General features: G+C 43.0%; 3 protein-coding genes across 5 annotated transcripts in view; 2 read left to right on the forward strand and 1 right to left on the reverse strand.

Annotated features, from left to right (window-relative positions):
- Positions 1–22,490, forward strand: part of SSB (small RNA binding exonuclease protection factor La) — a 34,816-nt gene extending 12,326 nt beyond the window's left edge. The window contains exons 1-12 of one of the 2 annotated variants that reach the window (XM_072875449.1): positions 11,590–11,742; positions 16,697–16,771; positions 18,227–18,330; positions 18,498–18,672; positions 18,824–18,931; positions 19,032–19,132; positions 19,384–19,455; positions 19,540–19,582; positions 20,317–20,457; positions 20,838–21,021; positions 21,193–21,324; positions 22,038–22,490. In XM_072875449.1, the coding sequence (XP_072731550.1) occupies positions 16,706–16,771; positions 18,227–18,330; positions 18,498–18,672; positions 18,824–18,931; positions 19,032–19,132; positions 19,384–19,455; positions 19,540–19,582; positions 20,317–20,457; positions 20,838–21,021; positions 21,193–21,324; positions 22,038–22,135 (1,224 nt within the window). In that variant the 5' untranslated portion in view covers positions 11,590–11,742; positions 16,697–16,705 and the 3' untranslated portion in view covers positions 22,136–22,490. Of the gene's footprint in view, positions 1–11,589; positions 11,743–16,696; positions 16,772–18,226; positions 18,331–18,497; positions 18,673–18,823; positions 18,932–19,031; positions 19,133–19,383; positions 19,456–19,539; positions 19,583–20,316; positions 20,458–20,837; positions 21,022–21,192; positions 21,325–22,037 lie in introns of those variants that run through there. The other variant, XM_072875450.1, reaches the window with a different exon arrangement.
- KLHL23 (kelch like family member 23) lies at positions 2,219–10,965 on the forward strand. Its single transcript, XM_072875446.1, has 3 exons — positions 2,219–4,238; positions 5,749–5,901; positions 7,365–10,965. The coding sequence occupies exons 1-3, from the start codon at positions 3,026–3,028 to the stop codon at positions 7,673–7,675; spliced, it is 1,677 nt and encodes a 558-aa protein (XP_072731547.1). The 5' UTR covers positions 2,219–3,025; the 3' UTR covers positions 7,676–10,965.
- On the reverse strand, positions 22,136–27,055 carry METTL5 (methyltransferase 5, N6-adenosine). 2 transcript variants are annotated; one of them, XM_072875462.1, is made up of 8 exons: positions 26,902–27,055; positions 26,271–26,392; positions 25,492–25,606; positions 24,868–25,049; positions 24,386–24,468; positions 24,026–24,077; positions 23,280–23,329; positions 22,136–22,257 (listed from the first exon to the last, which is right to left on the reverse strand). In XM_072875462.1, exons 2-8 carry the CDS (start codon positions 26,377–26,379, stop codon positions 22,204–22,206), a joined length of 645 nt encoding a protein of 214 aa, XP_072731563.1. In that variant the 5' UTR covers positions 26,380–26,392; positions 26,902–27,055; the 3' UTR covers positions 22,136–22,203. The 2 variants fall into 2 exon arrangements, with proteins under 2 accessions (XP_072731563.1, XP_072731564.1); XM_072875463.1 differs by having other exon boundaries at positions 26,781–26,915.
- Between the last annotated feature and the right edge of the window lie 172 nt (positions 27,056–27,227).

Raw genomic sequence — 27,227 nt, forward strand, 5'->3', positions numbered from 1 at the left:
CTTAGTGTTCCAGATTCTGTGCTTGTCTCTTCTCTGCTTTTCAGAACTTAGTTGTGAGACAGCTTGCTTTCAGTTTGTCCACAGATCTCAGTTACTGCTTACTTGAAAACAAACAAAAAACTAGTATATGAATAATTATTCAGCTTTTTCTTCCACTTACATTAACTATTGTACTTTTAGCCTTAGGGAACCTACCTTTTAGTTTGCTGTGAGAGTGAGAAATTGAATGAGAAATTCATCTTCATGCTCAAAAAGGGGTGTTTTTTGTCATTTTGACAAAAGTACTGAAGCAGGAGTTGAGAGTAGATTAAGCAAAGTAGACTGCTTGAAATATTAGCAGTTATGATCTAATCACTTCAAGTAGAGGGTAGAGCTGATGCTATTTGCTAGACAAAGTGCACGTTGGAGACAAAAGAAATTTTTCAATTCTAGTACGTAGGCCATTAAGCTATTAATATGAGGTCTCGGGGTTTTTTTCCTCTTAATAAAAGAGATAACTTTTCAGAAGCACCACAGTTACCAAATTTTTCCACATTTGGGTATAAGGGAGGGGAGATGAGTATCTCCAAAGGGTGAAGCTGGTTTAAGCCAGTAACCCAGGCAAAAGAGAGAGAGGGAGAAGCTTCTGGAAGGGATGCGTGTTCAGTATGTGGTGCTGCTGACCTCCAGTCTTGGTGGCGGTTTAAGTCAACGTGCTCTCTGGGAGGGAGATGACTTGGGTAGAGATGTTATGAAAAGAAATGCATAATGGAAGGTGTATGTGTGTATGGGAAACTTTCTATATGGTAACAGATCTGCTATTGTACACCAGCTACTATGAAGAATACTTGGTCTTAGTATTATGGGCTAGTAGGATGGCCAAGACCTGGGAGAAGTTCCTGCTTGTCCGTAGGAAACTGATGAAATGGAAAGTGTAAAACCACAGCAAAACAAAGCTGTTGGCATGGGGATGTATAAACAGACTCAGGGCTGTACAAGGGAATGCTCCAGAAAAAGAAAGGAAGTGAGTAATGTAGCTGAGGGACAGGTCCGGGTCAGAGACGCAGGTCTACTGCTAATTCCTGGGTTATACCACAGAACTCCAATTTCCTGGGCTAACAATGCATCAAGAGTGGTTGAAAAACTGAAGGCAAAGATGTGTGAAGGTGTCGTGGTTTAGCCCCAGTCAGCAACTAATCCCCACACAGCTGCTCGCTCACTCCCCCCCTGGTGGGATGGGGGAGAGAATCAGAAGAGTAAAAGTGAGAAAACTCGTGGACTGAGATAAAGACAGTTTAATAGGTAAAGCAAAAGCCACACACACAAGCAAAGCAAAGCAATTCATTCACTGCTTCCCATGGGCAGGCAGGTGTTCAGCCATCTCCAGGCTCCATCACATGTAATGGTTACTTGGGAAGACAAACGCCATCACTCTGAACATCCCCACCTTCCTTCTTCTTCCCCAGCTTTATATACTGAGCATGGCATCATATGGTATGGAATAGCCCTTTGGTCAGTTTGGATCAGCTGTCTTGGCTGTGTCCCCTCCCAGCTTCTTGTGCACCTGGCAGAGCATGGGAAGCTGAAAAGTCCTTGGCTAGTGCAAACATTACTTAGCAACAACTAAAACATCCCTGTGTTATCAACACTGTTTTTAGCACAAATCCAAAACACAGCCCCGTACCAGCCACTATAAAGAAAATTAACTCTATCTCAGCTGAGACCAGGACAGAAGGGTTTGCTGTTTTTCGTTTGGATCAACTTATTTAGGTCTCGTGTTACTATGTAAAGGCCAAGGGCAAGTTTGAGTCCTGTTGCACAGTTAGCATGTGAGGAAGGATGGCAGAGGGGTATGTCCATGTACGCTTTCCAGTTCAGATTCCTTCTTTAGTTCATGCTAAAGAATCTGTGTAGAGCAGGAGCTCTCCTTTTGCGTATTGCTGGCACTTAGCTAATAATAACAAATGTCCACCTCCTTTTGGTAGGAGAAACTGCTGCCAGTCCTTTCAGTTCAGAAGAGCTCTGGCAGGGCAAGGGGAGCCTGGCTGCTGGATCCAAAGGATCCAAATCCTGCTGCAGGTGAAGGGGGGAGCACAGCTGCTTAAACCCAGAGGACGCTGTACTTCAAATACTTTTAAAGGTCTCCATTGCAGAAAATGTTTTGCTAGCAGAGAAGAAAAAGACTTCTTAAATTGTGAACCACATCTTCAGAAGTGGTAAAAGCCAATATAACCATCTTCCCGAATAATTTGCTTATAGTTGGAGTCTGTTTGTCAGCATAGTTCGTAACTGTCCTCAGCACCCTGCCAAGTTCAGGTGTTCGAGGAGAGCGAGCTCTGGCCGCCCCCTCTGGCATCTCGCCCTTCTGTAATGGGGGAATCCCGGGAGCTTGCTGCCCTTCCCAGCATCGCTCCTCCCAGCGCCTGGGAGAGCGGGGTGCCTCTGCCAGCGGCGGCTTCAGGTCGCTGCTAGTGGCAGTCAAAGTCGCTTTGTTGTGTGGCCGAGTGCCACCAAGCTGGCGACGCTCCCCAGGCATCTGCTTCTGTCCCTAATACGGCCGGGCCTTATGTCATCATCGCAGTCGGCCTCTTAACCCCCTGCCCCCGGGTGGGCAGCCCCAGGGCAGCAGCGGCGGTTCAGGCCGGAGTTTCCCCGAGGCGAGCCGGCGGGCGCGGGCCGGGCTGGGCGCCGGGGCCCGCTGACCTCGCGGAGGGGTCCGCGGGGGCGGGCAGGCGGCCGGGGCACCAAAATAGGAGCTGCCGCTCCGGCCCCGCCGCCTCCCGCGGGCAGCGGCGCTTCCAAAGACGGTCACGGGGCCGCCGCGGGCCTGGGAGCGCCCCTCGCCGCCGCCGCGCTCCGCCCGGGCGTAAGTAGCGCGCCGAGGAGGCTGCGCGGGCGCGGGGCGGGCCCGCAGCCGGAGGGCGGCGGGGCTTGGCGGAGCGGCTCTCCGGTCCGCGGGCGCGGTGCGGACAAAGCCGCGGGGAGCCCGGCCGGCGGCCCCGCTCGGCGCGTCGCGGCTGCCCGCTTTTGTGCGCGGGTGACGGCGATGGCAGTGGCCGGGCAGGAGGAGTACGCGTACCTCTACGAGGACTGCTCTCACCCCGGCGATTTCCTGCGGGCGTTCCGGGCGTTTTACCTGGACGGGCTGTTCACCGACGTCACCCTGCAGTGCGCCTCGGGGGTCATCTTCCACTGCCACAGGGCCGCCTTAGCGGCGTGCAGCAGTTATTTTAAAGCCATGTTCACGGCCGACATGAAAGAGAAATCTAAAAACCGGATCAGACTTCCTGGGCTCAGCCATGCCGTACTGGAAGCCCTCGTGAATTATGCATACACATCACAGATCCAGATAACAAAGAGAAATGTCCAAAGCCTCCTCCAGGCTGCAGACCTCCTCCAGTTCGTGTCAGTAAAGAAAGCCTGCGAGCAGTTTCTGGTGAGGCACTTAGATACTGACAACTGCATAGGGATGCACTCCTTTGCCGAATATCATGATTGCTCGGAGCTAGAAAAAGAGTCCAGGAGGATGTTGTTATGGCAGTTTGAAGAAGTGTGGAAGCAGGAAGAGTTTCTGGACATTGGCAAGGAGAAGCTCTCTTATATTCTCTCCAGAGAGAATCTCAATGTTTGGAAAGAAGAGGCAGCCATTGAAGCTGTCGTGAAGTGGGTTGCACACAACGTGGAAGAAAGAATTGAAGACGTCTATGAACTGCTGAGCTGCATCAAAGTAGACTTAGATAACATGTATTTGAGGTCAGCTTTAAGCCTACAAAAAAAATCTCGACTTAATGACAATAAGATAAGGTCGCTCATATACAATGCCCTGAACCTCAATCCCAAAGGTCTTTCCAGAAGACCCACAGCAGCCATGTATGTGATCGGAGGATATTATTGGCATCCTTTATCAGAAGTGCATGTTTGGGATCCTTTAACCAACGCATGGGTCCAGGGAACAGAGATGCCAGATCACACCAGAGAGAGCTATGGGGTCACTAGCTTGGGACCAGACATATACGTGACAGGAGGTTATAAGACAGAGAGCATCGAAGCCCTTGACACCGTGTGGATATATAACAGTGAGAGAGATGAATGGACAGAAGGCTGCCCAATGCTTGACGCAAGGTATTACCACTGTGCGGTTTCCTTGAGTGGCTGCATCTACGCGTTGGGCGGTTACCGAAAGGGAGCTCCGGTGCAAGAAGCTGAGTTCTATGATCCTTTAAAAAAGAAATGGCTTCCTATTGCAAACATGATCAAAGGTAGGTAAGCTTTTGTATGGCGTCTGCCTCAAATGTCGATCCTTTTGCATTTGCCACTTCTAAGTGCCATGGACAGGTTTAAGGTTTGATCCAAGTTCTACTGAAGTCCATGGCAAGCTCCTGTTAATGTTGGTGGGCTTTGGTTCCAGTCTTTACTAGCCAAACAACTGCAAACATCTAAATGCTATGCTGGGCAGTGCCACAGAACACTGGGGTCAAAAAGCAAGTGGTAGGCTCCGTTTAATTTTGCCTTCTTTCAGGAATAAAATTTCTGTTCAAATTAGAAAGAAATCAGAAAACTACCTGGGATTAGAGTCCATTCAGCAGATGGTCAAAGACCAAGCTCCAATAAAGGGATTGTATTATTTTAATATAAGACTAGATTGCTAAGATTTTCTGCACAATCATTTATGAAAGTGTCTTCTTAATTTAAAACTTCTTGCATGCAGTTTCCTCATATTTCAGTGTATCAACTGTTCAAGATCCTTAGTGTGAGGATAATGAAAAGCACTAATACCTGTTTCTAGCAGCCAAAATAGTGATCTATTAAAAAGGTATGAATTTGAATCACAGCCTAACTAAAGGGTATTATTTTGTCATAAAATTTATAAACAATTATACATTTTATCATACTTTTTTTAAATTAATGCAATTATTTACAATTAATTATACAATTTTACTGTAAGTTGATGCAACATAGTATTTTTCTACATACATGAGTGGTTTTGGAGGTATCTGTAACAGGAAAAAACACTTACCGTGCTCCTACAACTTTCTTCATTGTTCGTATATTTTTCACAAACATTGCTATTATTCTCTTTTTATTTCCTTTAAAAATAGAAATGCCATGCTAATACCGTGAGCAGTTATAGATTCTGTGCAGTTGTTTTGTCCTATTTTCTGTGTGTAACTTCTTAGATGCTTAAAAAAACAGGCTAATTTCCTAATTTTGGTCCATTTTATCTTGCCAGATCCCTTGTTTTGTTTTGTTTTGTTCTCCTAGAGACAGAGTTAACATGGCTCCATTCTGTTTGTGTCCTTGTTTATACAATAGCATAATTAATAATACCATGAGAAAGACTAAAGTATCAGAAAAGATACCCTGAGACACTGAATGATCTCAACTCCCGTTGTCTTTGTCCTTGCCATATGAGTGACTTTTAGAAACCTCTTTAACTTAGTGAAATATTGAAAGTAATTCCCTATTCCAAAACCAATGTGACAATGTGTCTTTAATTACTGCATTAAAATTATGTGAAATACTGTGTGGCTGTATTACATGCAACATGTATCAGTTACTGCAGTTTTATTTAATTGCTCTTGCCTTATGCTGATAAAATAAGGTGTCTTGACAAGTTTGTTTAATTTCACACTCAGTTAAATACTTGCAAGCATAATTTCACCCTAAAGTATTAATTAACAAGTTATTTGAAATGGGATTATGGATGGAAGTGACCGTGGTTATCGTGTGCAGTCTGAAGATGTGCTGTGACTTTCACACTGTGTGCAGGTGTTGGAAATGCCACTGCCTGCGTCCTGCATGAAGTCATCTACGTAACCGGAGGTCACTATGGGTACAGGGGAAGCTGCACCTATGATAAAATCCAGAGGTACCATTCAGGTAGCAATGAGTGGAGTATAGTCACCACAAGTCCGCATCCAGGTAAACAATAATTTCTGTAACGAGCATAGAGCTTGATTTGATTACTTTTATCTGGGAGTCTTTAAGCTCACTTAGGAGTTTCTGGCATGTTCCTAATAAAAGGAGCAATGCCTTTAGGGCAGCAAGGGACAGAGTGGGATCGTTTCCCATTTCCAGACTGTGAGAGGGGAAGGGAAGAGCCTCTTCCCTCATCTGTTCTGTAGAAATCACTATATAAACATTGAACTAAGGAATGGCTGCATTCTATTCAATAATATAGTAAACTAACTTTCTATAAAATCATGGAATCAAAGAATCGTTTAGGTTGGAAAAGACCTTTAAGATCATCAAGTCCAACTGTAAACCTAACACTGCCAAGTTCACCACTAAACCCTGTCCTGTCTACACACCTTTTAAATACCCCCAGGGACAGTGACTCAACCACTTCCCTGGGCAGCCTCTTCCAATGCTTGACAACCCTTTCGGTGAAGAAATTTTTCCTAATATCCAGTCTAAACCTCCCCTGGTGCAGCTTGAGGCTGTTTCCTCTTGCCTTATCGCTTTTTACTTGGGAGAAGAGACCAACACCCACCTCTGCTACAACCTCCTTTCGGGTAGTTGTAGAGAGCAATAAGGTCTCCCCTGAGCCTCCTTTTCTGCAGGCTAAACAACCCCAGTTCCCTCAGCCGCTCCTCATAAGGCTTCTGCTCTACACCCTTCACCAGCTTTGTTGCCCTTCTCTGGACATGCTCCAGCACCTCGATGTCTTTCTTGCAGTGAGGGGCCCAAAACTGAACACAGTATTTGAGGTGCAGCCTCACCAGTGCCGAGTATGGGGAGACAATCACTTCCCTAGTCCTGCTGGCCACACTGTTTCTGATACAAGCCAGGATGCTGTTGGCCTTCTTGGCCACCTGGGCACACTGCTGGCTCATATTCAGCCGGCTGTTGACCAACACCCCCAGGTCCTTTTCCGCCAGGCAGCTTTCCAGCCACTCTTCCCCAAGCCTGTAGCGTTGCATGGGGTGGTTGTGACCCAAGCGCAGGACCTGGCACTTGGCCTTGTTGAACCTCATACAGTTGGCCTCAGCCCATCGATCCAGCCTGTCCAGGTCCCTCTGTAGAGCCTTCCTCCCCTCAAGGAGATCAACACTCCCGCCCAAATCTATCTATTCATAGGCATTTGGCAAAAATAATGTATATGAATTTTAAAAGGGTTTTCTCTATGTTCTGCATTTGGTAACAGTAAAAGTAACAGTAAATTGCTTTTTAAAGCAATTCTCACTAAGTACTGATGCTCATGTCTGTATCTTCTGTAACGCCTTGAGCTTGCTTTTACCAAGTGTAGCAGAAAAGCCTGAGGTGTCTCCTAAGCTCAGTGAAGAAACCCAGCTGCCTTCAGTGGTGCCCAATATTTGTCATGTAGCTGCAGTTTAAGTTAACGTTATCATGCTGAGTTGAACTGTATTCCTTTCTTCCTGAAGAATATGGATTGTGTTCAATTACATTACAAAACAAGATCTATTTTGTGGGTGGACAGACCACGATCACGGACTGCTATGATCCAGAGCAAAACGAGTGGAAGCAGATGGCTCACATGATGGAGAGAAGGATGGAGTGTGGTGCGGTGGTTATGAACGGATGCATCTATGTAACAGGAGGATATTCCTATTCCAAAGGAACGTATCTGCAGAGTATTGAGAAATACAACCCTGAACTGAATAAATGGGAAGCAGTGGGTAATCTTCCCAGCGCTATGCGGTCACATGGCTGTGTCTGTGTGTATAATGTGTAAACATTTAATTTTTGTATTGCTGCTACAGAAAACAGCAGATGCAGTATTCATAATAGCACTGATTACCTCATGAATGATATGTCTAATGCAATCTCTTGTGCACATCATTAAAAGCTAGGTATAATTTGTCTTTATTTTAAACAATTCAGAAATATAAATGTGGTAACAAGATTTCCATATATTTTTCAGTCCAATCATTCTTTGTCATGAAAGTTTTCAAATGACTCTTATAATACTTTGTGCAGCTATATAGGAACTACTGTGAAAAACAGATTTGTTTTCATTAATCACTGGGTGGAACTATAATCTGGTGCTAAGGTGAGTAAAGCCAAACAAAATACTCTGCATTTCTATGGACTTCTGGGCTTAGGACTAACTCTTTGATACTCCAAAAGTAGCTGTAGAAATGGTTCATTGCCACAAGCTAAGCGTGTGGTACATACAGAGCAATATCACTTTGATAACTAGGTTATCACATCCAGAAATCATGGGCAGTTATAGGATGCCTCTAATTCTACCTTCAAATGCCAGAGCGGAGAAGAGCACAGGCTGGGAATGAGGGAATAAATGTCATGCAGGAGCCCCAGAGCACAAGCCAAAAGTGTGCACTACTTTTCCAGAAGGAGAACAGGGCTCTGCAGTACAAGGCAGTTTGAGAAAAGGGCTCACTTTGCCATTCTCACACTGGCAGGGCCCTTGAGAAATAAAAAAACCTCTGCATGGCTTTGCAATGGGCTCTTTGGCTGATGCACAAGTATTGGTGATCTTCTTTTTTCAGGGAAAAGCCTTACCATGGTAACTATTTTTTAAAATCAAATTTAAGATGTGTATCTTTGTGGAACGGAAGGAGGAAATGAGACAGACTGGAAAGTTGCTAACATCCCCCTGAGATACAAACTTCTCTATTTTGTTTAATACCATTTGGTCTTTTTAGAGTGCTAAACTGTGACTTGAGCAAAGGTGACAACTGAAGAAACTTGTCAAAATGTGTTATGCATGGAGAAATGGAATGCTAAGTGCTCTGCTGGATTTATTGATTATTTCTCTCAAAACGTAATACGAGATCTTCAAATTCTGTCTAGAAAGCAACTTGAGATGGGCAGGAAGGTCATCATTTTGTCACCTCTTCACTGGCAGTCTCCTGCGGCAGGCTCCCAGTGCAGCATGGCAGTGCCAGCACCGACAGAAAGCAGAATCTGTATTTAAATAGCTGGTGTTTTGACCCTGCCATCCCCAGCCTTCTCACCAGTCCTTGTTTTGCATCCTGCCATGTAGGTAGTAATAGAAGTGCATTTGACTGAGTCATTACTGGAATGACTTAGGATTTGTTTTCACCTCATAGCTTGTATAGATACTGTAATGTGGGGCTTTTTATTAGCCTGGTTCCCTGAGGGAGCAAGGTGCAACTGTGTTGTCTTTCTGTGCACGTGTCAGCTCCTTTCTAACGCTGGACTCACTTGTCTGGGTTCAGCCATCTTCTACAGGGAGGTATAGGCCTTAAAAATACACAAATTTTTTTCAGGTTTTATGAAAATTAGGAACAGGATAGAGGGGAGAGAGAGAGACTGAAAGGAGGGGCGTGAGTTGTATGGAAAGTAGAAGATGGCAAAGCCTTCCCAGTGCTGAGGAGGTGGCTGAGAGGAGCGTTCCTGCTCCTTCCTGTCTTTGCTGCCCCGCACCCAGTCCTGCATCAGCTGCTGTGGGGCCGTGTGGTCTGATAGCGGTGATCCAAATAAAGAAATGCCTTGGGGAGCAGAGAGGCTCTTTTAGTTCCCCAATCCAGCTTATAAAATGACAGTGGAAACAGCTGTTAGACGTTGGCATGAGAGGGAGGGACAACACAGGGCTGCTGTAGGGTGTGGTGGGAACTTCCTACACCAGCACTGTCACCAAAACGGAAATTTTGGTTTTATTGGATTTATCAGATATGATGGAAGCAGCTTTCCAAGCAGGTAAGCCCTGAGTTTATAATATTACTTTTTCTTGATCATAAGCATTTTCAGCATTTTTTTTTCTTTCACATTTCTGTACTATTTGTTACTTGCATTTGACTGCTGGTAGCAGGCGGCACTCAACTCTGAGCTTTGATGTGAAGTTCTGTGGTGTATATGTAGTTCTTGTTTTGATGTCTTTGTGTGTTGCTTTACTATGTCAGAAGCTCATGTGTGCGTGGGTTCAGCGCTTTGCTTTGTTAGCCATCCCACTGAGAGCTATTTAAGGATCCAGTGTAGTTTGTTTAAAGACTCTGAACTGTAAAGAGGTGTGGGGAATGGAGCTCTGACGCTATTTGAAATGCGTGGGCTGGGCAGGTGAGCAAAAGAAATGAAGTGAATTTGTTTCTCCTGGAAATCTCCAGAGCTGAGAATTGTTCAAAGGCAGGTGGAGGTTTAGAGGACAACATTGCAAGAGCATGAAGGTGATCTTTGTATTGAACGAAACTGCAGTGAACTCAACGTATGCATGTAATTTTTCGGTGCAAAATATGTACCCGTGAAGCTTCATGTTTGCCGAAAAACATGAGCGTAGAACAGCTGCTTGTGGCTGGCCCTAAGGTTCATTCCAGCCCATATCCTGTCACCGACACTCGTAAGTTGGTAAAAGGATGTAAGAACAAGGCATGGACTAACAAAACCTCCCTGCATCCACCTGTCTGCTGCTTCTAAACTAGGTCCTTGACATTGGTGAAAGACAGCGCTGTTCCGGGGTCGGAACACAGGCACTGGAAGCCAGAGTCCACTTTCTCCCTCTGGGCAAGCGATTAACGCTGCTTCTTGGCTTCAGCATAACTGTGAAGCGAAAAAAAGCCTTTAGTTCTGTCATGCTAGGAGAGTATGTGCTGATCTGGCATAAACAAAAGTCATTGAGACTTCTGCCTAGCGCTTCAGATAGATCCTAATTTTTTAGAGATTTTTGAACACATTAGAATAAATTGATTGTAAAAGTTCAAACTCGCTGTTAAATTTTAACTGGTGCTATTCTTTGCGACAACCTACAATGCCCTTTTCAATTAGCTCACGTCCGTAGCACATCCCAAGACAGTGTGTAGCAATTGGGTTTTGAGCACAGGCAGTAACATGAATTCAGTGAGAGGAGTAGCGATTCTGGCTCCTGGTCAGTAACTTGTGCCTCCTATGGGGGGGTGGAAAGCTCAGAGCAGGGGATCTTCAGCCATCTGTGAGATCGTTTTTAAGAATAACAGTTGAATGTGAACACTAAATTATTGTGGTATCAGACCTGTATTATGGTAGACACAGTTTTGCTGTTTCTCTTGTAAACTAGAAAATGAACTAATGCAGAATTGGAATAAATTGTTAACTCAGTATTATTTATGAAAATTTTTGCTCGTGTGATCCTGATGTTTGTAGCGCTATAGATGTCTACAACACATCTGTAGTCCTTAAGTGTTTGTAGTATTTAATAAATGTAAATACAGCATCAGTGTACAAATACAAGCTTTTAAGTTCCATTTTCTGTTAACTCTGCAAAATCACGTGAACAAAACTCCTGCACACCCGCACGGGTGTCCGTGGCACACGCCGTGGGCTGTCGGCGTGTGTGAGGCACATCACCACGCCAGCCCTCCCCACTGCCCCCTGCGCATTCCCTGATGCGGAGAATAAACGCGAACGCCTTTTCCCGCTTCCCGTTGTCTGTATCCAAGTATCCTTCCCAAATCGTGCCGGGCGCAGGGACTCCTCTGGCCGCGCCGAGGAGCGGTCGCGGGGCTGCGGGCGCCGGCGGAGGAGGAGGGGCGCGGGAAGGGCTGCTTGAGGCGGAGCGTCCGTGGGCTCGGGGGCTGGAAGCAGAGGCCTCCCGGCTGCGGCCTGACCCCGTCACCGCCCGCTCCTTCCCGCCCGGCTGCAGGATCGCCGCCTCAGACACACAGAGGGGGCCGTGTGCGCGGCAGCCGCTGCCGGGCCGGGCCGCTGCGCTCCCGCCCCGGAAGCGGCGCCCACGTGAGGGGCGGGCGGGCGGCAGCCGCGGAGGCTGCTGGGCCGCGCGGCGCCGACTGCGGCCTTTAAAGCGGCGGAGCGGGGCCGCGTGCGGCCGGTGCGGAGCTGCGGCAGGTTTGTGCCCGGGCGGCCTCTCGCCCCCGCGCCGCGCGGCTGCACCTGGGGGGCGGCGCTGCTCGGGCGCGCTGCGCTCTGTCAGCCGGGCTCCTCTGAGGAGCGGCGGGCCGCGCCGGGGCAGGGCGGGCTCCGGGGCCGGTGGCGGGGCCCAGCGGGGAGCGGCGGCCGGGCCTGCGGGCATGGTTGCTGGCGGCGCTCCCCGCTGGCGGGCCGGACGGGAGGAGTCCCCGGAGCGGGGGAGGACGTGCTGCCCCTCTTCCCCCGGCTCGGGCAGAAGCGCGGTGCGGGGCCCAGCTGTGCCCGGCGGAGCGGAGGCACGGTGAGCTGCCGCCGCTCCGTCGCCCGCAGCGGTGCTGGGCAGCCGACGCCGCGGTGGTTTTCGCCTCATGCGGCGGAAGCGCCTCATGCGGTGTGGGGACGCGCGCGATCCACCGCTGGCCTTTCAGCGCTGCGCGGTGCGTCCTGCGCGCCCAGCGCTGCGGGTGAGGGAGCGCTGCGGACACGGCGCCAGCGCGGCTCCCGCCCCTGCTGCCGGCGAGGAGCCGCGGGCTGCCCCTGCCTGCGGGCGGCCCCGGGCCCGGCCCCGCGGGAGCAGCCCGAGCGCCGCGCCGGCCGGGCGGGTTGAGGGCAGCGCTCACGCTGCGGCCAGGCGGAGGTGGCCGCTGGGCGGGAACCTTGGCCGGGGGGCTTGGGGTCGCCTCAAGAGGGGAATGTTGTCCCTATAGTAGTATAAAAGTGCCTTAGAACAAACCGATGGTCTCCTAGCATAGACGTAGGGCTCAGGAGCCGACGTTGCCATAAGTTAAATACTTGTAAGAAATTCCTTATGTTGCACTCATTCTGCTCAAAAACCAAGTGTGCAAATAACGTCTGTGATAATGAGTGGCGGCAGTTAATCCTCACCTTAAATAAAAAGCTGTGTTTTGATATAAGAATCTGGTCAGAAGGCTCAGACCTCTTACACACGGGTTCCTGAACAATGCACTGCATGAACAACAGTTCCATGTTGCTCTATTGGGGAAACTGTGTTTTGTTTTGTTTTTTAATAAAGCCTTTCACTCTCTCTATTACAGTAATGGTAAAAGCAGTTAGCGTGCAACTAAGCTTTGTCCAGACCTTAAATCTGTGAACTAAATGACTGATAAGATGAAAATCCACTTGAGAGTTCTTTTGGGATGATCTAGCTAATATAGCTGGGATCAAATTGTTCTAGTTAAAGAGCTTGACTGTCATTTTCCATTTGTAATTTAAATCTCATGCATACTTGTGTTATTTTAACTTGTTTTCATTTTGAGTAGTAGATACAGACTGTTGGCACACAGAACAAACAACTCAGTGTGGTCTACTAAGAAAGCACTTAAAATCTTTTGTAGGATTTTGCATGCTGTTCAGACTGTGGTTGTTCTTCAATGGAGCTAGCTTTTTATCAGTCTTCATTGCTGCACAGCAGCTGAAAACTATTGATCTGGAAGTTGGATCCAGAAGACTAGCTTGTGCCAAATGACTGAGCTACAGGGTCTGAAGTGAGCATGTGCAGCAAGACTAGAATTTCTCTTAAATTAGAAGGCTGCTTCTGCTTTTATTCTAAATAGGTTAGAGCTTGATCAGTGTCTGAACTGAATTCCACGTATGGCAAGCTTGAGTCTTTCCTAGTCTTGCCTTCAGTTTGTTGTTACTTGCAGCTGAACAGGTGCTTTTAGAAAAACTTTTCCAGGTGTAAGACTTGCATCTGAAGGACTTGTCCCAGGTCTTGTGGTGTTTTACACTCCTGTACGATTTGTTTTTTACCTTGAAAATACTGCTAAGGAAACAGACTTTGTTTTTCATCTCTTCTTAGCAGTGGAGCTGAGCCTTATTATCTGGAAAGCAAGTTGCTGGTTCTGGGTATTTTGGTACCTGAGGTGAGGCAGACTGGGAGAGTGGTGCACTGTGAGAACCGGGGAAGTGCAAGAAAGACAGGGTATTCAAGGATATAACAAGGCTGAAGGCAGAAGCTAGGTGAAGACAAAAGTTTATGCTCTTCCATTATGCTTTACAGCACTATTATCTTGGCATTTCTTGATGGCTTCTTGGGTATCCAGCAGTGAAAAAGAAGGCTGTCCTGCATATTTCAGACTGGTGTGGTTTTTGTCAAGGCTAGAAGAGCCAGGCTACCGTGGACAGACTGAGGGGGGGTTCTCTCTAAATGACAAAACCAAGCAAAGTCATCAGCTTTATGAACAGATTCTCTTGTAACTATACTATCTCAGACATGCTGCCTCTGCGTAATCCTTACCTCATTAACTGGGGTGGAACTGCTGGTGATTCCACAGCATGCAGCCAAAAGGCCCCAAGTTTTGTTTTAACAACAACTTGTATTAAGGGAAAACTTGCTCCAAGAAATCCATGCACTAGTCATTATGATGGGTAAAACAGCAAAGACCACTGAAGGAGCAAGCAGATACAGCCTACTTGGAGGCTGGTCTGTATTTCACACTACAGAAGAGTTCAAAACAGCTGTCTCTGCTCAGCTCTTTCTTAACAGTGTACTTGAGACCGGCTGGCCAAACGGAAGGTGGTGAGGGAAGATTACTCTATCCAGCTCAATCTGTACTTCAGCGTGCACCAGCAGATTGTCTCTGTTCTGGAGTTATAGAACATATTGTTAATGCATTTTTCTTAAAATGGGATGTATGACTAAAATCCAAATTAATTTTTTTCCTCAGAATATGCAAGAGAACAAAATTTTGTACATCTCTTAGTAAATCAGTATGTTATCTTAAACATGAATTGAGCTGTACTGTGAAAAGCACCCATAAGAAAATGGTTCACTTAAACATGTTGCCTAGTGCTTAAAAAAAAATCTGCTACATCTGGAGAAGAGGCTGTGCAATGTGAGTTAAATCACCAAACTAAAGTTCAAGAATATGATGATTCACATAGCTGCCATTCAGTACTTTTTTCTTTTTTTTTGACCCTGAGGATATAGCTTAATGTCACATCTAACCCACTACAACTGCTTGCTGCCACAGAAAGGTGTTTGATTTCTCTTTTTTCCTTCTCTTGTCCTTGCTGCCCTAACAGCTCCATCACTAGTGTTTTCTACAAGCTGAATCAAGTCAGTGATAAATTTATCTAATGAAACTGTTCTTCTCTTTCTTTGGTGGGTTAATTTTCTGTTGGATCAGGTGTTAACAGTAGCACACAAGGAGTGTGGCCAATTAGTTGATCCAATGGGAAAAGCTGAGACTATTCCATAGACTGCCACTAAATTACACTGAATTAAGTATAATGTAAAATAGAACACTGGTTTCTCACAAGTTGGGTGTTGGGGACAACATTGTAGGGGAGTGTTAACATAGTGTCAACACCTGAATGCGGTGGTGAACTGTACTCAGGGTGGCTAATGTGAAACATCTCTAAAGTAACTGCAACTGTTAGCTTGTGTACTATGGCTGGGATTTTAGTGAAGTGCTTTGTAGACAAATGGATCACACCCTGAGCATAGCTGTCAACTAACACTCACTGAAATCATGCTTTAAAGAGTGTTAACAGTGTTAGGTACAGGTGGAAGTCCAGTAGTGGAGACTGGGATGCAAATTTTCTGGCTGTTAAGTGCCTACATGAAAAAGAACTACAAGCAAGTCAAAGGATGCAACGTAGCCTTGAGATCAGAAAGAGGAGGAAATGGGAATACTGCAGACTGCGGTAGGCTGAACAATGATCGGTGAATTAAACTACTAAAATAAGATGGGGGTGCCAGGTGGGTGTTCTGATGAAGAACATAATTTCCTGTGACAAGGGAGACTCAGGGGAGTTTTCCCTGCTTCTACGTTGTCAGTCATCTTGCTGCTCTGAAAGATGTTACTGTCCTGCGAGTGGCAGAAGAGCAGAATGTGTATGCCTAAATCTCCCAATAAACCATGCAAGACATAAGTGCAAACCCATCTTCACCAGTCATCTTAATGATCACTGATCTGTGAACTGGGGTAACTGAGGGCCATGAAACTGCTTCATCTTCTGTAGCTGGATTTAACAAGTGTGATAGTGCCCAAAAGGAGAAAGAAGAAATCTGTGCTTCATAGTTCAAAGCTGAATTCAAACTGATTTCTGACAGCTTTATAAAGCTGCATTTTTCCTCAAGGATTGCTTTTCATGCTCTATCCTTACCGTAACAGCAACTAGATAGACATTTTCTGATCCTGATTAACTTTCTTGCCAGTAGCTGCTTTCTTACCAACCTTCTAGTGCATATAGTGACTGTATCTGATGTACTGAGATTATATGCTTAATGCCAGTTAAGGGAAGAGGTTACTTTCAAGTTAAAATGTCTTACCTCTTCTCAAAGATGCTTGATTCAGTATTCAGGCAGAACTGCAGTGAAGACAAGTTTGTAAAGGAGAGAACTAGACAACTTTAGGATGTATTGGTAAATTGAGATATTTTCATTCCTTCCTCCCATAAGTTCCTTGAACTTTCAAAGATTAATTAGGAGGAAGAAACTCAGAAAAGTTCCTAATTATACCTATTTAGGAATATTAAACAATTTTTGTTATTGATGTTTTGCCTAGTGATGGGAGGATGGATTTGACTTAAAGACCAAATGTTGTTAGCTCTCAGGTTTGTTGCTGTTAGGTACCAACTGAGGATCTGTGCCTAGAAAAAGGTAAATAACAAATAATGCTGTAAAGTGCCAGCATTTTTTTTTACTTATCTTGAATGTAGAATGCCAAATGCTGCCTTAACAACCAGGGTATTTTACTTGTTTTTTTTCCAGTTGTTTCATAGTTTCCCCTTGGAGTTCTGCAGTCATGTTTAAAGTTGGCTCACAAGCATAAATGTATGGCTAAAGAACTTGTCTGTTACCTTGTCTAGATGAGGCTGCAGTGAAATGCAACACTATACGAATATAAATCTGTAGAAAGTACTATTCAATACTTAGTGCCTTTGCTGTATATTCTCTTCAACACAGCTGGTGAAAATGGCTGAAAATGGAGATGGTGAAAACATGTCTATTTTGGAAAGCAAAATCTGTCAGCAAATTGAGGTAAGTTCAATTTATAGTTTGGGATCTGGACTGAGATGTAGTTTTGGAGACATTCATTGGTAGGGACTTGGCTAATGGGAAGTTAACTTCATAGGGAGTTAGATTTGAATCTTCAGCTCTTTAAAAAATGTCAGTCACAGGTCTATGACAGGTATTTCATATTTTAAGATAATTCATAATTGTAGTCAAAGTTGGAAATTATACTTGTGTAGAGTTGCCTGTAAGACCACCATTTAAAAACACAAAAGGTTTAACTTGCTGGCATTTTAGGTGCTATAGCAAGTGAATGTATCATTAAACAATTTATTACTGTGTTCACTGGGGATATTCTATCTATGCGAATGGGAAGATGCATTTTAATTCTATATGACTTAATTTGGGGAGAGAAAAAAGCCTCCTACTCGGAAATCTATGCTGGTCAAAATATTAACGCATTGCATAACTTGCTATTATGATTTACTGCTTTGTAATTTATTGCTACAAATTACAACTAAACTTATGTGCCTACTTTACATTAACTATTTCTTACTCTAGAGGCTTGGAGGGTTACCCTACAATGGAAAACTGAGCACATCACTTAAAATGATATCTAGAACAAAACCGCTTTCCTGAAGGACAAAAATACAGCTGCACACGAATCCCCATTACCATATGGAGCTGTAGTCATTATTTATGGCAGGGACAGGATGGGACCAAGAGATTGAGGAAAAATAGTTGACAAAGCTAGACTTGTGGTAATGTGAGTTTGAGGTATGCTAGAGGGAGAGGTATTGTAAAACTTGCACTGACTTTTTAAAGCACAATGATATTGGTGGAAACACTCCAACTTATCCTATGGCTTCAAGTATTTGACCCTAGTAAGATGACTGCTAGTAAGCAAAAGAATTCTGATTAACTTGTCTGTCTTGTACTGAATTGTCTTCCCATGCGGGTCTGATCAAAATGAGAACACAGTAAATTAAAATAAAAACAATTTTTTTATCTTACAGTATTTTCTTGAATGAGACCTACAAACTCTAGTCTATGTATGATTTCTCAGTATGGCAAATACAATATTCTTGCTTATACATTCCTTATATAAGGACCAAAACCTGAATCTGTTGGTGACAAATCTGACTTTTGACTCTGCAGAGCTTCATCAGGTTGATGAATAATTAAGTTAACAGAATAAGCTTCATGCCTTTCCTAAACAAAGCTGCAGTCTATCTTTGCCTCGTTATAGTCCCACTGGATGAAGCACTGGTTTTTTTACAGCTTATGTGTTGCAGCTAACTTTCAGAAAAGTATCACGTTAAAGCAGGAAGTAATAATTTCACAATTTCTAATTGTTCAGATTAATGAATTTTGGTATGTCTCAATCCACTGCAGTAAGTCGTCAGATGAAAATGAGCTTTTAAGACTGAACATTCAAAGACAAATCTCTCTTCCCGCCTCCCTCCCCCTTCTTTTTTGCAGTACTATTTTGGCAATCATAATCTACCAAGAGACAAGTTCCTAAAGGAACAGATCAAACTAGATGATGGCTGGGTGCCTTTAGAAGTAATGATCAAATTCAACAGGTAAACCAAAGTACAACTAATCTGGATGGAAGGGTAACTTTCAGCTACTTATCTCTATTCGGGGCCAAATGTCCTTGGTCTGCATGTAAAACTCCTATTGCTGTTTTAACATTTGGCTTCGACTTTGCCTGTATATTTGGAATAACCTGTGTCTGCTTACTCAATAGGTTAAGTCGCCTTTCAAAAGATTTCAGTGTTATTGTAGAAGCACTAAGAAAATCCAAGACTGGTTTAATGGAAATAAATGAAGACAAAACTAAAATCAGAAGATCTCCAAACAAACCCCTTCCTGAATTAAATGACCAGTATAAGGCTGCAATTAAAAACAGATCTGTGTATGTTGTAAGTAAACTTCTTCCTTTGCTCTGTGCTGTTCTGCATGACTTTGACTGAAGACCATCTAAGTAAAGCTTGAATTAACCCATACTAGATAGGTTATAATTTCTGACTGTCAGTTTGTTGCACATAATTGAAGCTTGTTGCTGTCTTGCAGAAAGGCTTTCCACTAGATGCAACTCTTGATGATATCAAAGAATGGCTTGAGGATAAAGGTCCAGTTGAAAACATTCAAATGAGGAGAACATTGCAGAGAACATTTAAGGTAGCTCTTGCAATGAACAGTTAGACCTGGGGCAGGGATCCCCTCGGACAACATTCTGTTCAATTACTCTAACACTGAATGTCTCTTAACCATTTAACAGGGCTCAATATTTGCAGTTTTTGATAGTGTTGAATCTGCTAAGAAGTTCACAGAGATCCCAAACCAAAAGTACAAAGACACAGAGCTGATAGTACTTTTCAAGTAAGTCCACTTAACTGATGTATGAACTAGTAATGGTCAAGGGTGGATTTAGACAAGCACCTGGCTTGGCCTGAGAAGTATGTTTCTACACTGTTGTACAGGTATCAATAGCTGTACCTTTTGGAGACTAGCATCTCAACTGTTGGCTACTGCTGTCTTACAGTAATTATAGTACTTACAGTATAATTAAAATATAGTAATTATAACATAATACTTTAAGTGGTATTAACTTAGCTTATATTCTATTGAAGGGAGGAGTATTGTACAAAAAAGAATGAAGAAAGGAGACAAAACAAAGTAGAAGCTAAAGCAAGAGCTAAACAGTAAGTCATTATCAGTTGAAGTGCCTGGTTTTGCCTACCTGACCACGCTTGAACCAACTCTTAACTAATTTAACTTTTCTACAGGGAAAAAGAAGAAAAACAGAAACAAGCAGCAGATGCCGAAATGGTATGGGTTTCTTAAATCTCTGTACCTTAAAACTGTGCAATGCTTGCTTTTGTAGGAATTCTCAATCCACATATAACAAACATGCTCCTGCAGCTACATTTTTGTAAAGCTAATGTGTGGGATATTCAGAGTTTGAAATTCTGTAATACAGAGCACTTTCTAGAAAGTCACTTCAGCTTTTCCAACTAACGTACAGTAAGACTTTGTTTTGTCATGGTATTTAATCTTATTTTCAAGAGACTAATTTTGTTTAAAGCATCATATCCTGAATTTAAGTTATTAGGCATGTTTACCTGTTCAGAAGTGATCCTAAATGCACCATTGACATGATTGTTCTTCTGTGGTATTTAAAGGATCCAGTAAGGATTTAATCAGTATTATACACATTTTTCAAACGGAGGTGTCAGCCTTCAGAACACTGTTTTGTAGACTTTAGAGTGTAACTCTCTTAGGGGAAAGAAGTCCTAAGTTCCACATAAATGTATCATAGTAGCAAAGAAAATTTTAAAAAGGGGGAAAAAAAAAAAGAGAGGACACACAACATGCAAGACTTGGACATCGGCATAAATAAGCTATGTAGCAAGAATGCTTGGGTTACTGATGGTGCTGAGGGGGGTGACTTCAAATGTTTGTTTATCACTATTGTGTTTTAATAGTCTTAGGATTGAGGGGAAAAAATGAATACTCAAGCTTGACTCTTCAACAAAAATGTGGGGTTTTTAAATTTCATTTAGAAATCTCTGGAAGAAAAGACAGGATGTCTTTTGAAGTTTTCTGGTGATCTAGATGATCAAACGTGCAGAGAAGATCTCCACGATGTATTTTCTGATCATGGAGAAATCAAATGGATACACTTTGTCAGAGGTGCGAAGGAGGTCAGTAGAATCTTAGACAAGGAGTTAAGATCTCTGTATTAAAGTTTTGAAACTGAATGATTAAATACTTGTTCTGTTATGTAATCAAATAAGAAATTATTTATTTGACTTGTGGAATTGCATAATACTTAGAGAATTAAATTATTCCCTTAAATTCTTTCAAAAGAACAGATAAAGGTTTCAGCCTTCTCAGTTGACAAGTTCAAAACTGAGACTGTTTGTTAGGACAGTCTGAGGATTTTCTTTCAGTCTAGACATATATTACAACATGCAAGAGTAATGAACTTGCTGAGGTGTACCTAACAGGGTATGTTGTTCATCATTGTAGCAGAATGTTTTCACAGTAAGATTCAAATGCAAATACCACTCTTCTTTTTAAGGGAATTATCCTATTTAAGGATATTGCAAAAGAAGCTCTGGAAAAAGCCAAAGAAGCACATAATGGAAGCTTGCAGCTTCGGAACAAGGATGTTACATGGGAAGTGCTAGAAGGAGATGCAGAGAAAGAAGCTCTGAAAAAAATATTGGAAGATCAGCAAGAATTGCTGAAACAGAAAACAAAAGGTCCTCCTTTTATTGGTTTAAGCGTTTGTAATGTCCTAGAAGTGGCATTGTGTGAAAGTAACTGTAAATAGTGAATACACACTAAGTACTGACTAACTGTAAAGCATTCTTTTGAGCTTGCCAGTTAAAAGACAAATGATACAAAGTTCCTCACATCTTATATCCCCACAGGACGCAAAATTAAAGGAAAAGGAAGAGGGGGAAAGATACCTCAAGGTGCACACAAAGGAAAAGTACAGTTTCAGGGCAAGAAAATAAAGTTTGAGAATGAAGAAGAAGGTGGTGAAGATGATACTAAAACAGGTATGTCATTCTGTGCACTGGATGCAGCTTCTTTAGTACTTGGAGCTACTTTCTGGAGAAGTACTCATGTTTCTTGCAAGTGTTTCAGATTTGGCCCTACATTGTAGTATTTCTGTTGTCTTGTCAGTATCAGTAAAGTAACTTTAAGGGTCTTGTGGTTGATTCCTTCCAGAATTGTCCAAAAAGCATATTAAGATAATGACTAGATAGCTGAGGCTGTACTGCAGGGCTGTTCAAAGCATTCTGCATTGAAAGATGGTGGTTGTCAGCAACATCACACAACTGTACAGACCCAGTCTCTTGAGTGGTGATTTTTTTTTTCCCTTGAGGATATGAGAAGACTAATAGTTCTGCATATTGGTATTTAGCTTGGAGAAGATGAAGAGCTAAGCTTCTGTTCATTAGGCCTGGCACCTGCTTAAACAAAAGCCAGTGAAACCTACCTCCTCTTAGATTCTATTCCTTCATCTTCTTATTTGCCCTCCTGCTGTGAAGTTATACAGGGAAGAAGCTCTTCAAAGTTGGTATTTTAGAACATCTAAAAGCTTTAAGTCACAGTAATAAGTAAACCCTCTAGCGTAGCTGTATCTGTAGATAAACTAGGACTCATCCTTGAACTTACATGGTAGGAAGGGTTTGTTTTTTTCAGAAGATTTCAGGTAATACTGAAATGCTTTCCTTTACCATAAATGACTACATATTCAATCTTGCAGAACCAGCAAGTCCCAAGAAGAGACCACTAGAAGAAATGGAAAAAGAAGAACCCGCACCAAAACAACTGAAAACAGAAAATGGAGATGGAGATCAGTAATACTAAAATAAAAAAAACAACAACATTGTTTTTATTGTTCTATTTTCAATAGGTTTTAAAGACATGCCTCAGTTCAGGAGTTTCTTGGCAGAAAATCTAATGAAATCCACTTCAATGTCAACCTACAATGAGAGGAAAGCTTCGTTTTGTTGGGTTACAGCTTTTTTTTTTTTTGTTTAAGAAGCATGCTTACTCTTAATATACCACCCTGGAAAACTCTTTTATATAGTTTTGTTTATACTGTCAGATCCTCTCAACTTCTCTGGCACCTCATTCAAATGTAAAAGGTTCTGGACTTTGTAATCTTGCGGTTATGTTAAATAGCAGCTGCCAATAAATTCAGAACTTAAAACTGCTTACTACTGAAGCCTGAATGTTAATGTAGTATAAAGCTGTAACTGTGAAGTAGCAAAGCTTGAAGGACAGACTTCCATCATTTAAGTTCAAGTCATCAAGAGAGTAGGTACAGCTGAATAGAATTTCTAGTCTTTGCTACTCAACATACCTAACAATCTTCAAATCTTGCTCAGTCTATTCCATCATTCTATCTGTGGTAGTGGGATACATGTCTTCTATGCCAACATTCAGCACCCAGGAACTTGCCTGTGGGCTTAAGCTTCCATGCTCTAGCATCCTGACTAGATCTTCTATTGTGGGATGAAGTGCACAGCTTCCTCCTGCCCCTCTAAGAAGATGGTTCTATGAGGGATTCCACTGGCTGTAGCTATTTGCAGTACAGAGCATAGAACACTGAAATAATGCTACAGCTGTAAAATCTTAGTTACTCTGGCCTTCATTACTTAGTTCAGTCTAAGTTCCAGTTGCAGATAGGATCAAGCAAATAACTATTAAAAGCTGAGTCAAGGAGGCTACCCTTAGCTTTTTCAAATCTAGTTACAGTGGTGGCTTTAATCTTTGTGTGTAGCTTTGGCTTGCATTACAATGATTCTTTTCTCTGTTCAACTACACAATGTAGTAGCAGCAATGGAACTTGATGCCATCGTAGTGAACTTCTCTTAAGTGCTGCAAGCATTCCTCATCCAGTACGTATGGTCCTAAAACTTAGATTTGCTTAAGTAGAATTTATTTACCTGCCTAGTGCAAGACAGAGCATTTTCTCAGTTACATTAGGTTTTATACTTACTGATTTCTTCTTATGGAACTTGTATGATGCTGGTAGGTCATATCTAAGTTCTGTGAACAGTACAAAGAATACTTGTTACACTAGAATGATTACTAGTCAATTGACTTACACCCTACACCCACATTCTTCTATTGCCCATGTCTGTTACCCCCTGACTAGATAACTGTTTTGACCTCTGGACTAGATTATGACTGAACACTTAATCTGACCATGTCAGACAATAAGAGGATGGCTGAAATGCAGAAATGCAGTTGTGTTTCAAGCACTTGTGCAACTTCCATGTCTCAAGTTGTATGACTATATAAAGCATCCAGCTGGTGATATTTAAGAACTGGGAAGATACCTCAACAACTGTCAGAAAAATATTTAGGTGACTATAAGGACAGGATGCTTTTTTGTGTGACAACTAGCCTGCACTTCGCTTTTGCTATTTGGCGACAATCTCCTTTGAAGCAGGAAGGTAGGTAACTTCTGCTTGAAGGCAAAATCTAGTCCAGGAAGAAATCCAATTTTAATTCTGCACAGAATATGTGCAGAGCTTTATTAAGTGCCTGCTTGTATTCTAGCCAGGTAGCAAGGGATATATTTAAAAAAAAAAAAAAACTAAAAAAAAACCTGTGTCGTTTTCAGTGTTAAATCACACTTAAATTTACCTCAGGCTGTTAAGACTGGCTAGTAGTGTTAGAGATGGTAGCCCCCAACAAAATGTTTGGGGTTTTTTTTCTTTAACAACAAATTAATCTTACCTGCTATGACTTCCATCTTCACTTCCCATTCATCTGCTTTCTTTTGAATGTGCTACAATATTAAATAGATACAGGTAAATTTAAAAGCTCATTTCTACACTGTCTTATAAACATCTACACCCCTGTACTTATTTAAGAAATCTCCTGTGCTTTTGTTTTTCAAGCTGAAACATTAGATCGCATACTTATCTTGATGTATGTGAGATCACAGTTATTTGAGATGATTAGTATTTACCCAAAACAAGTTTCATACCCCATAAAGGTGTGAACAAATCAGTGAAGCTGTTATAGACAACATCATTAAATGCCAGCTATTTCATTGCCTGGTTAACGCTCACCCTACTAAAATGAAGGACTTACCTGCCGTGTTGAAGTTTTGTGAAGGGAATATACAGCCGTTTTTGCCATTTGTAAAGCAGTTTTCAGAAAAATCATATCCATTCCTAAAAGAATGATGAAATTACTACAATTGTTAAATGCAAGCTTAAACTAGAGGATTTAAAGATCTGCTTCATGCTTCAATTTTTCTGGAGTAACAGCTGTTTGAAAAACAGCACTGAATACATTAAGGTACAGAAAGTATTTCTAAAACTTACCCAATTGCTTTTAGTAAAAGAGAAAAGCGATAGGGATATGAAATAGCTAGTATTGTTCCAAAGCCAATGATTGTTAGTTACAATGATGAAGTTGTTAATCTGTACTTAGGAAACTGATTCCAGATCAACACAACTCTAGGTCATTACAATAAGTAATTGTAATAAAGAAGTGAAATGTTTCATTAAAAGTGTTTCCTTTGCTATTTCATTCCTAATAATGTCTAACTGACTTTCAGAATTACCAACCTTTATTATGCTTGGTACCAAAGGGAGGGTTCATAATAACTGTGTCAAAAGTCTCTGACATGCTGTCAGATAAAGAACAGACATCACATTGAACCATGTTGACGTTCGTGAGCTCAAAGTCTTCAATATTGCTATTAAATATTTCCAGTGCATCTGCATCTATGTCAAACCCCACACACAATCTATTAAAAAAAAAAGTGTCACATATTAGTCTCCTGCAAACTAAAATGGTGTTTAAATTCTATAGTAAAGTTTTGAAAGGGATCTGTGTAGAGAACTTGTTTTATCTAGGAAATGTAACAAGCCTATACTATAAATTCAGTGCTGATAAAAATGCGAGTAGCTCTGTTGCCCTTTCTCAAATAAAGTTTGTGAAGGAATTTTCGTGTGTTCGTTTAGTGCTTCAGGGGAAAGCAAACATTATGACTGCCAAATTCATAGCAACTGTTCATCTCTTCCACTATTTGAATGGTTATTGACTGTCTAAACATATTAAATAGGCTCATTATGCACCAGATTAGATAACTAAAATTAGTTTAGTTCAGCATTGCTATGTTCTAATCTTCTTTTCTACTCTTCTATGCCAGAAAAAAACACAACCAGAACTTACTATTAAATACTTACCCTGCTCCTAACATTGCACTTCCAATACTGAGCATGCCACAACCACATCCTAAATCTGCAATTGTTTTGTTTTCAATATCATCAAAAGTATTGTGAATTGTATAAAGCATACATGCTGGGGAAAAAACAACACAGGTCAGAAATATCAAATATGCATCTGATTAATCACGAAAAGCTACTTCTGCCTTCAGAAAACTCTGAACTAAAGGTTTCTTGTCATGCAAAATTAAGCTGTTCTCACTGCCTGTAATTCTCTTTTTCATTTATATGTGAAAACAAGTCAAAAACATTTTGACGAGTTACAGAACTCTACATCTTTGGTGGAGAGATTACACATAGAGCTGTGAGTATTGTTTGTGGAAAAAGTATGCCTCTAAATTTGTCTGGGGAAAAACAATAGAAGGATGTAAAATATCGAAAAAATCATAAGGTACAGATGAGTGTGTATACATACTTTTACTGGTTTTTGTGTGTCATGAAGTAAGTCCATTTCAGCTTACTCATTTACAGATTAAGATGGTTCCATCACAACATTATCTTTTAAATCAATTTACTTGATTTTTGGGTTGTACATTAACAGTATACTTCTAATGAAAAGAACTTAACAGATCATTAAAAAAGAATTAATTACCTTCCTGCTGGATACAATTTCTCAAATGCTTTTAGTGTAAAGGCTTCAAAAAGGAGATAATGCAGTAGAAACATTTTTTTTTTTTTTAATTTTAAAGTGCTGATGAAGAACTAGTAAAAGAGACAACAGTGCTGTAAGTAACCTCTACCTGCGATATGAGGTCTTGTTGGATACTGTTCAAGGAGTAGTTTTGGACTTGCAAAAGTATCAGCTTGTTGAAGACAGCTTTCCAGTTCTTTAAGCTTTAATTTCTTCATGATTATAGTTGAACTAAGGAAAATAAGGTGTAATCAGTTACAATAATATAAATAAACTACATATTATATTACATTATTTTATACTTAAAGTCCCCCTGTACTCCTCAGCATCTCCCAGGTGTTTTCATGCAGCCGTTTTCAGGGATCCAGCTGACGGCGCGCCCACGACGGGGACAGGCGCAGCGCGGGCTAACGCGAGGCCGTTCCCGGACCGCGGCAGCCCCTTTCCTCACGCACCGCCAGTAACCGGCTCCCGCCCCAGGCTGGGCGCCGAGGAGGCTCCGCGCCCGCCTCGGCCCGGGACTCGGCGCTCGGCCCAGGGCTCCGCTCCTACCGACAGGCCCCTCCCGCCGCCGAGAGGCGTCCAGCCCTAAGCGGAGCAGGAACCGAGCCCCACGGACCTGGCGCAAGCACACTGGCCGCTCGCCCGACAGGGCCCGCTCCGCGGCCGTGAAGCCGCTGACCCGCGCACACCTCCACCGCCTCCGCACCAGCCGCCCACTTGAGGCCGCCTCCACTCACCGCAGCCCCGGCGGGGCGGGCTGGGGGGCCGGGCCGGGCCGGGCCGATCCGAGCGCCGCCGCGCACTTCCGCCGCGCCGCCCGGCCCCTCGCCAGCCCCCGGCGCCGAGCCGAGCCGCGGAGCGACGGGCCGCCGCGCCCCGCCCCCTGCCCGGCCCCCTGGCGCGGGGCGGCCGCTGCGAGGCCTGCAGCAGGGCCGCTGCGGGCGAACGGGGAGCCGCGGGAATGAACTGCAGCTAAACTGTCCCCTTCTCTTAATTAACAAATGTTAGCTTTGACTATCGTGTGTTATAAACATAGCACATTTTATTGCAACCTTACGTGTTA

The sequence above is a fragment of the Ciconia boyciana genome, chromosome 10 (genome assembly GCF_034638445.1).
Source record: "Ciconia boyciana chromosome 10, ASM3463844v1, whole genome shotgun sequence".
Lineage (NCBI taxonomy): Eukaryota > Metazoa > Chordata > Aves > Ciconiiformes > Ciconiidae > Ciconia > Ciconia boyciana.

Excerpts from the sequence above, each read along its gene's own strand:
- METTL5 (XM_072875462.1), bottom strand. The coding sequence starts at position 26,379 with ATGAAGAAATTAAAGCTTAAAGAACTGGAAAGCTGTCTTCAACAAGCT. Across the intron at positions 25,607-26,270 it reads AACAAGACCTCATATCGCAG|CATGTATGCTTTATACAATT; the intron begins GTAGAGGTTACT and ends TTTTTTCCCCAG. Across the intron at positions 23,330-24,025 it reads GAAGATGGAAGTCATAGCAG|AACTTAGATATGACCTACCA; the intron begins GTAAGATTAATT and ends TACTGTTCACAG.
- KLHL23 (XM_072875446.1), top strand. The coding sequence starts at position 3,026 with ATGGCAGTGGCCGGGCAGGAGGAGTACGCGTACCTCTACGAGGACTGC. Across the intron at positions 4,239-5,748 it reads TATTGCAAACATGATCAAAG|GTGTTGGAAATGCCACTGCC; the intron begins GTAGGTAAGCTT and ends CACTGTGTGCAG. Across the intron at positions 5,902-7,364 it reads CACCACAAGTCCGCATCCAG|AATATGGATTGTGTTCAATT; the intron begins GTAAACAATAAT and ends TTCTTCCTGAAG.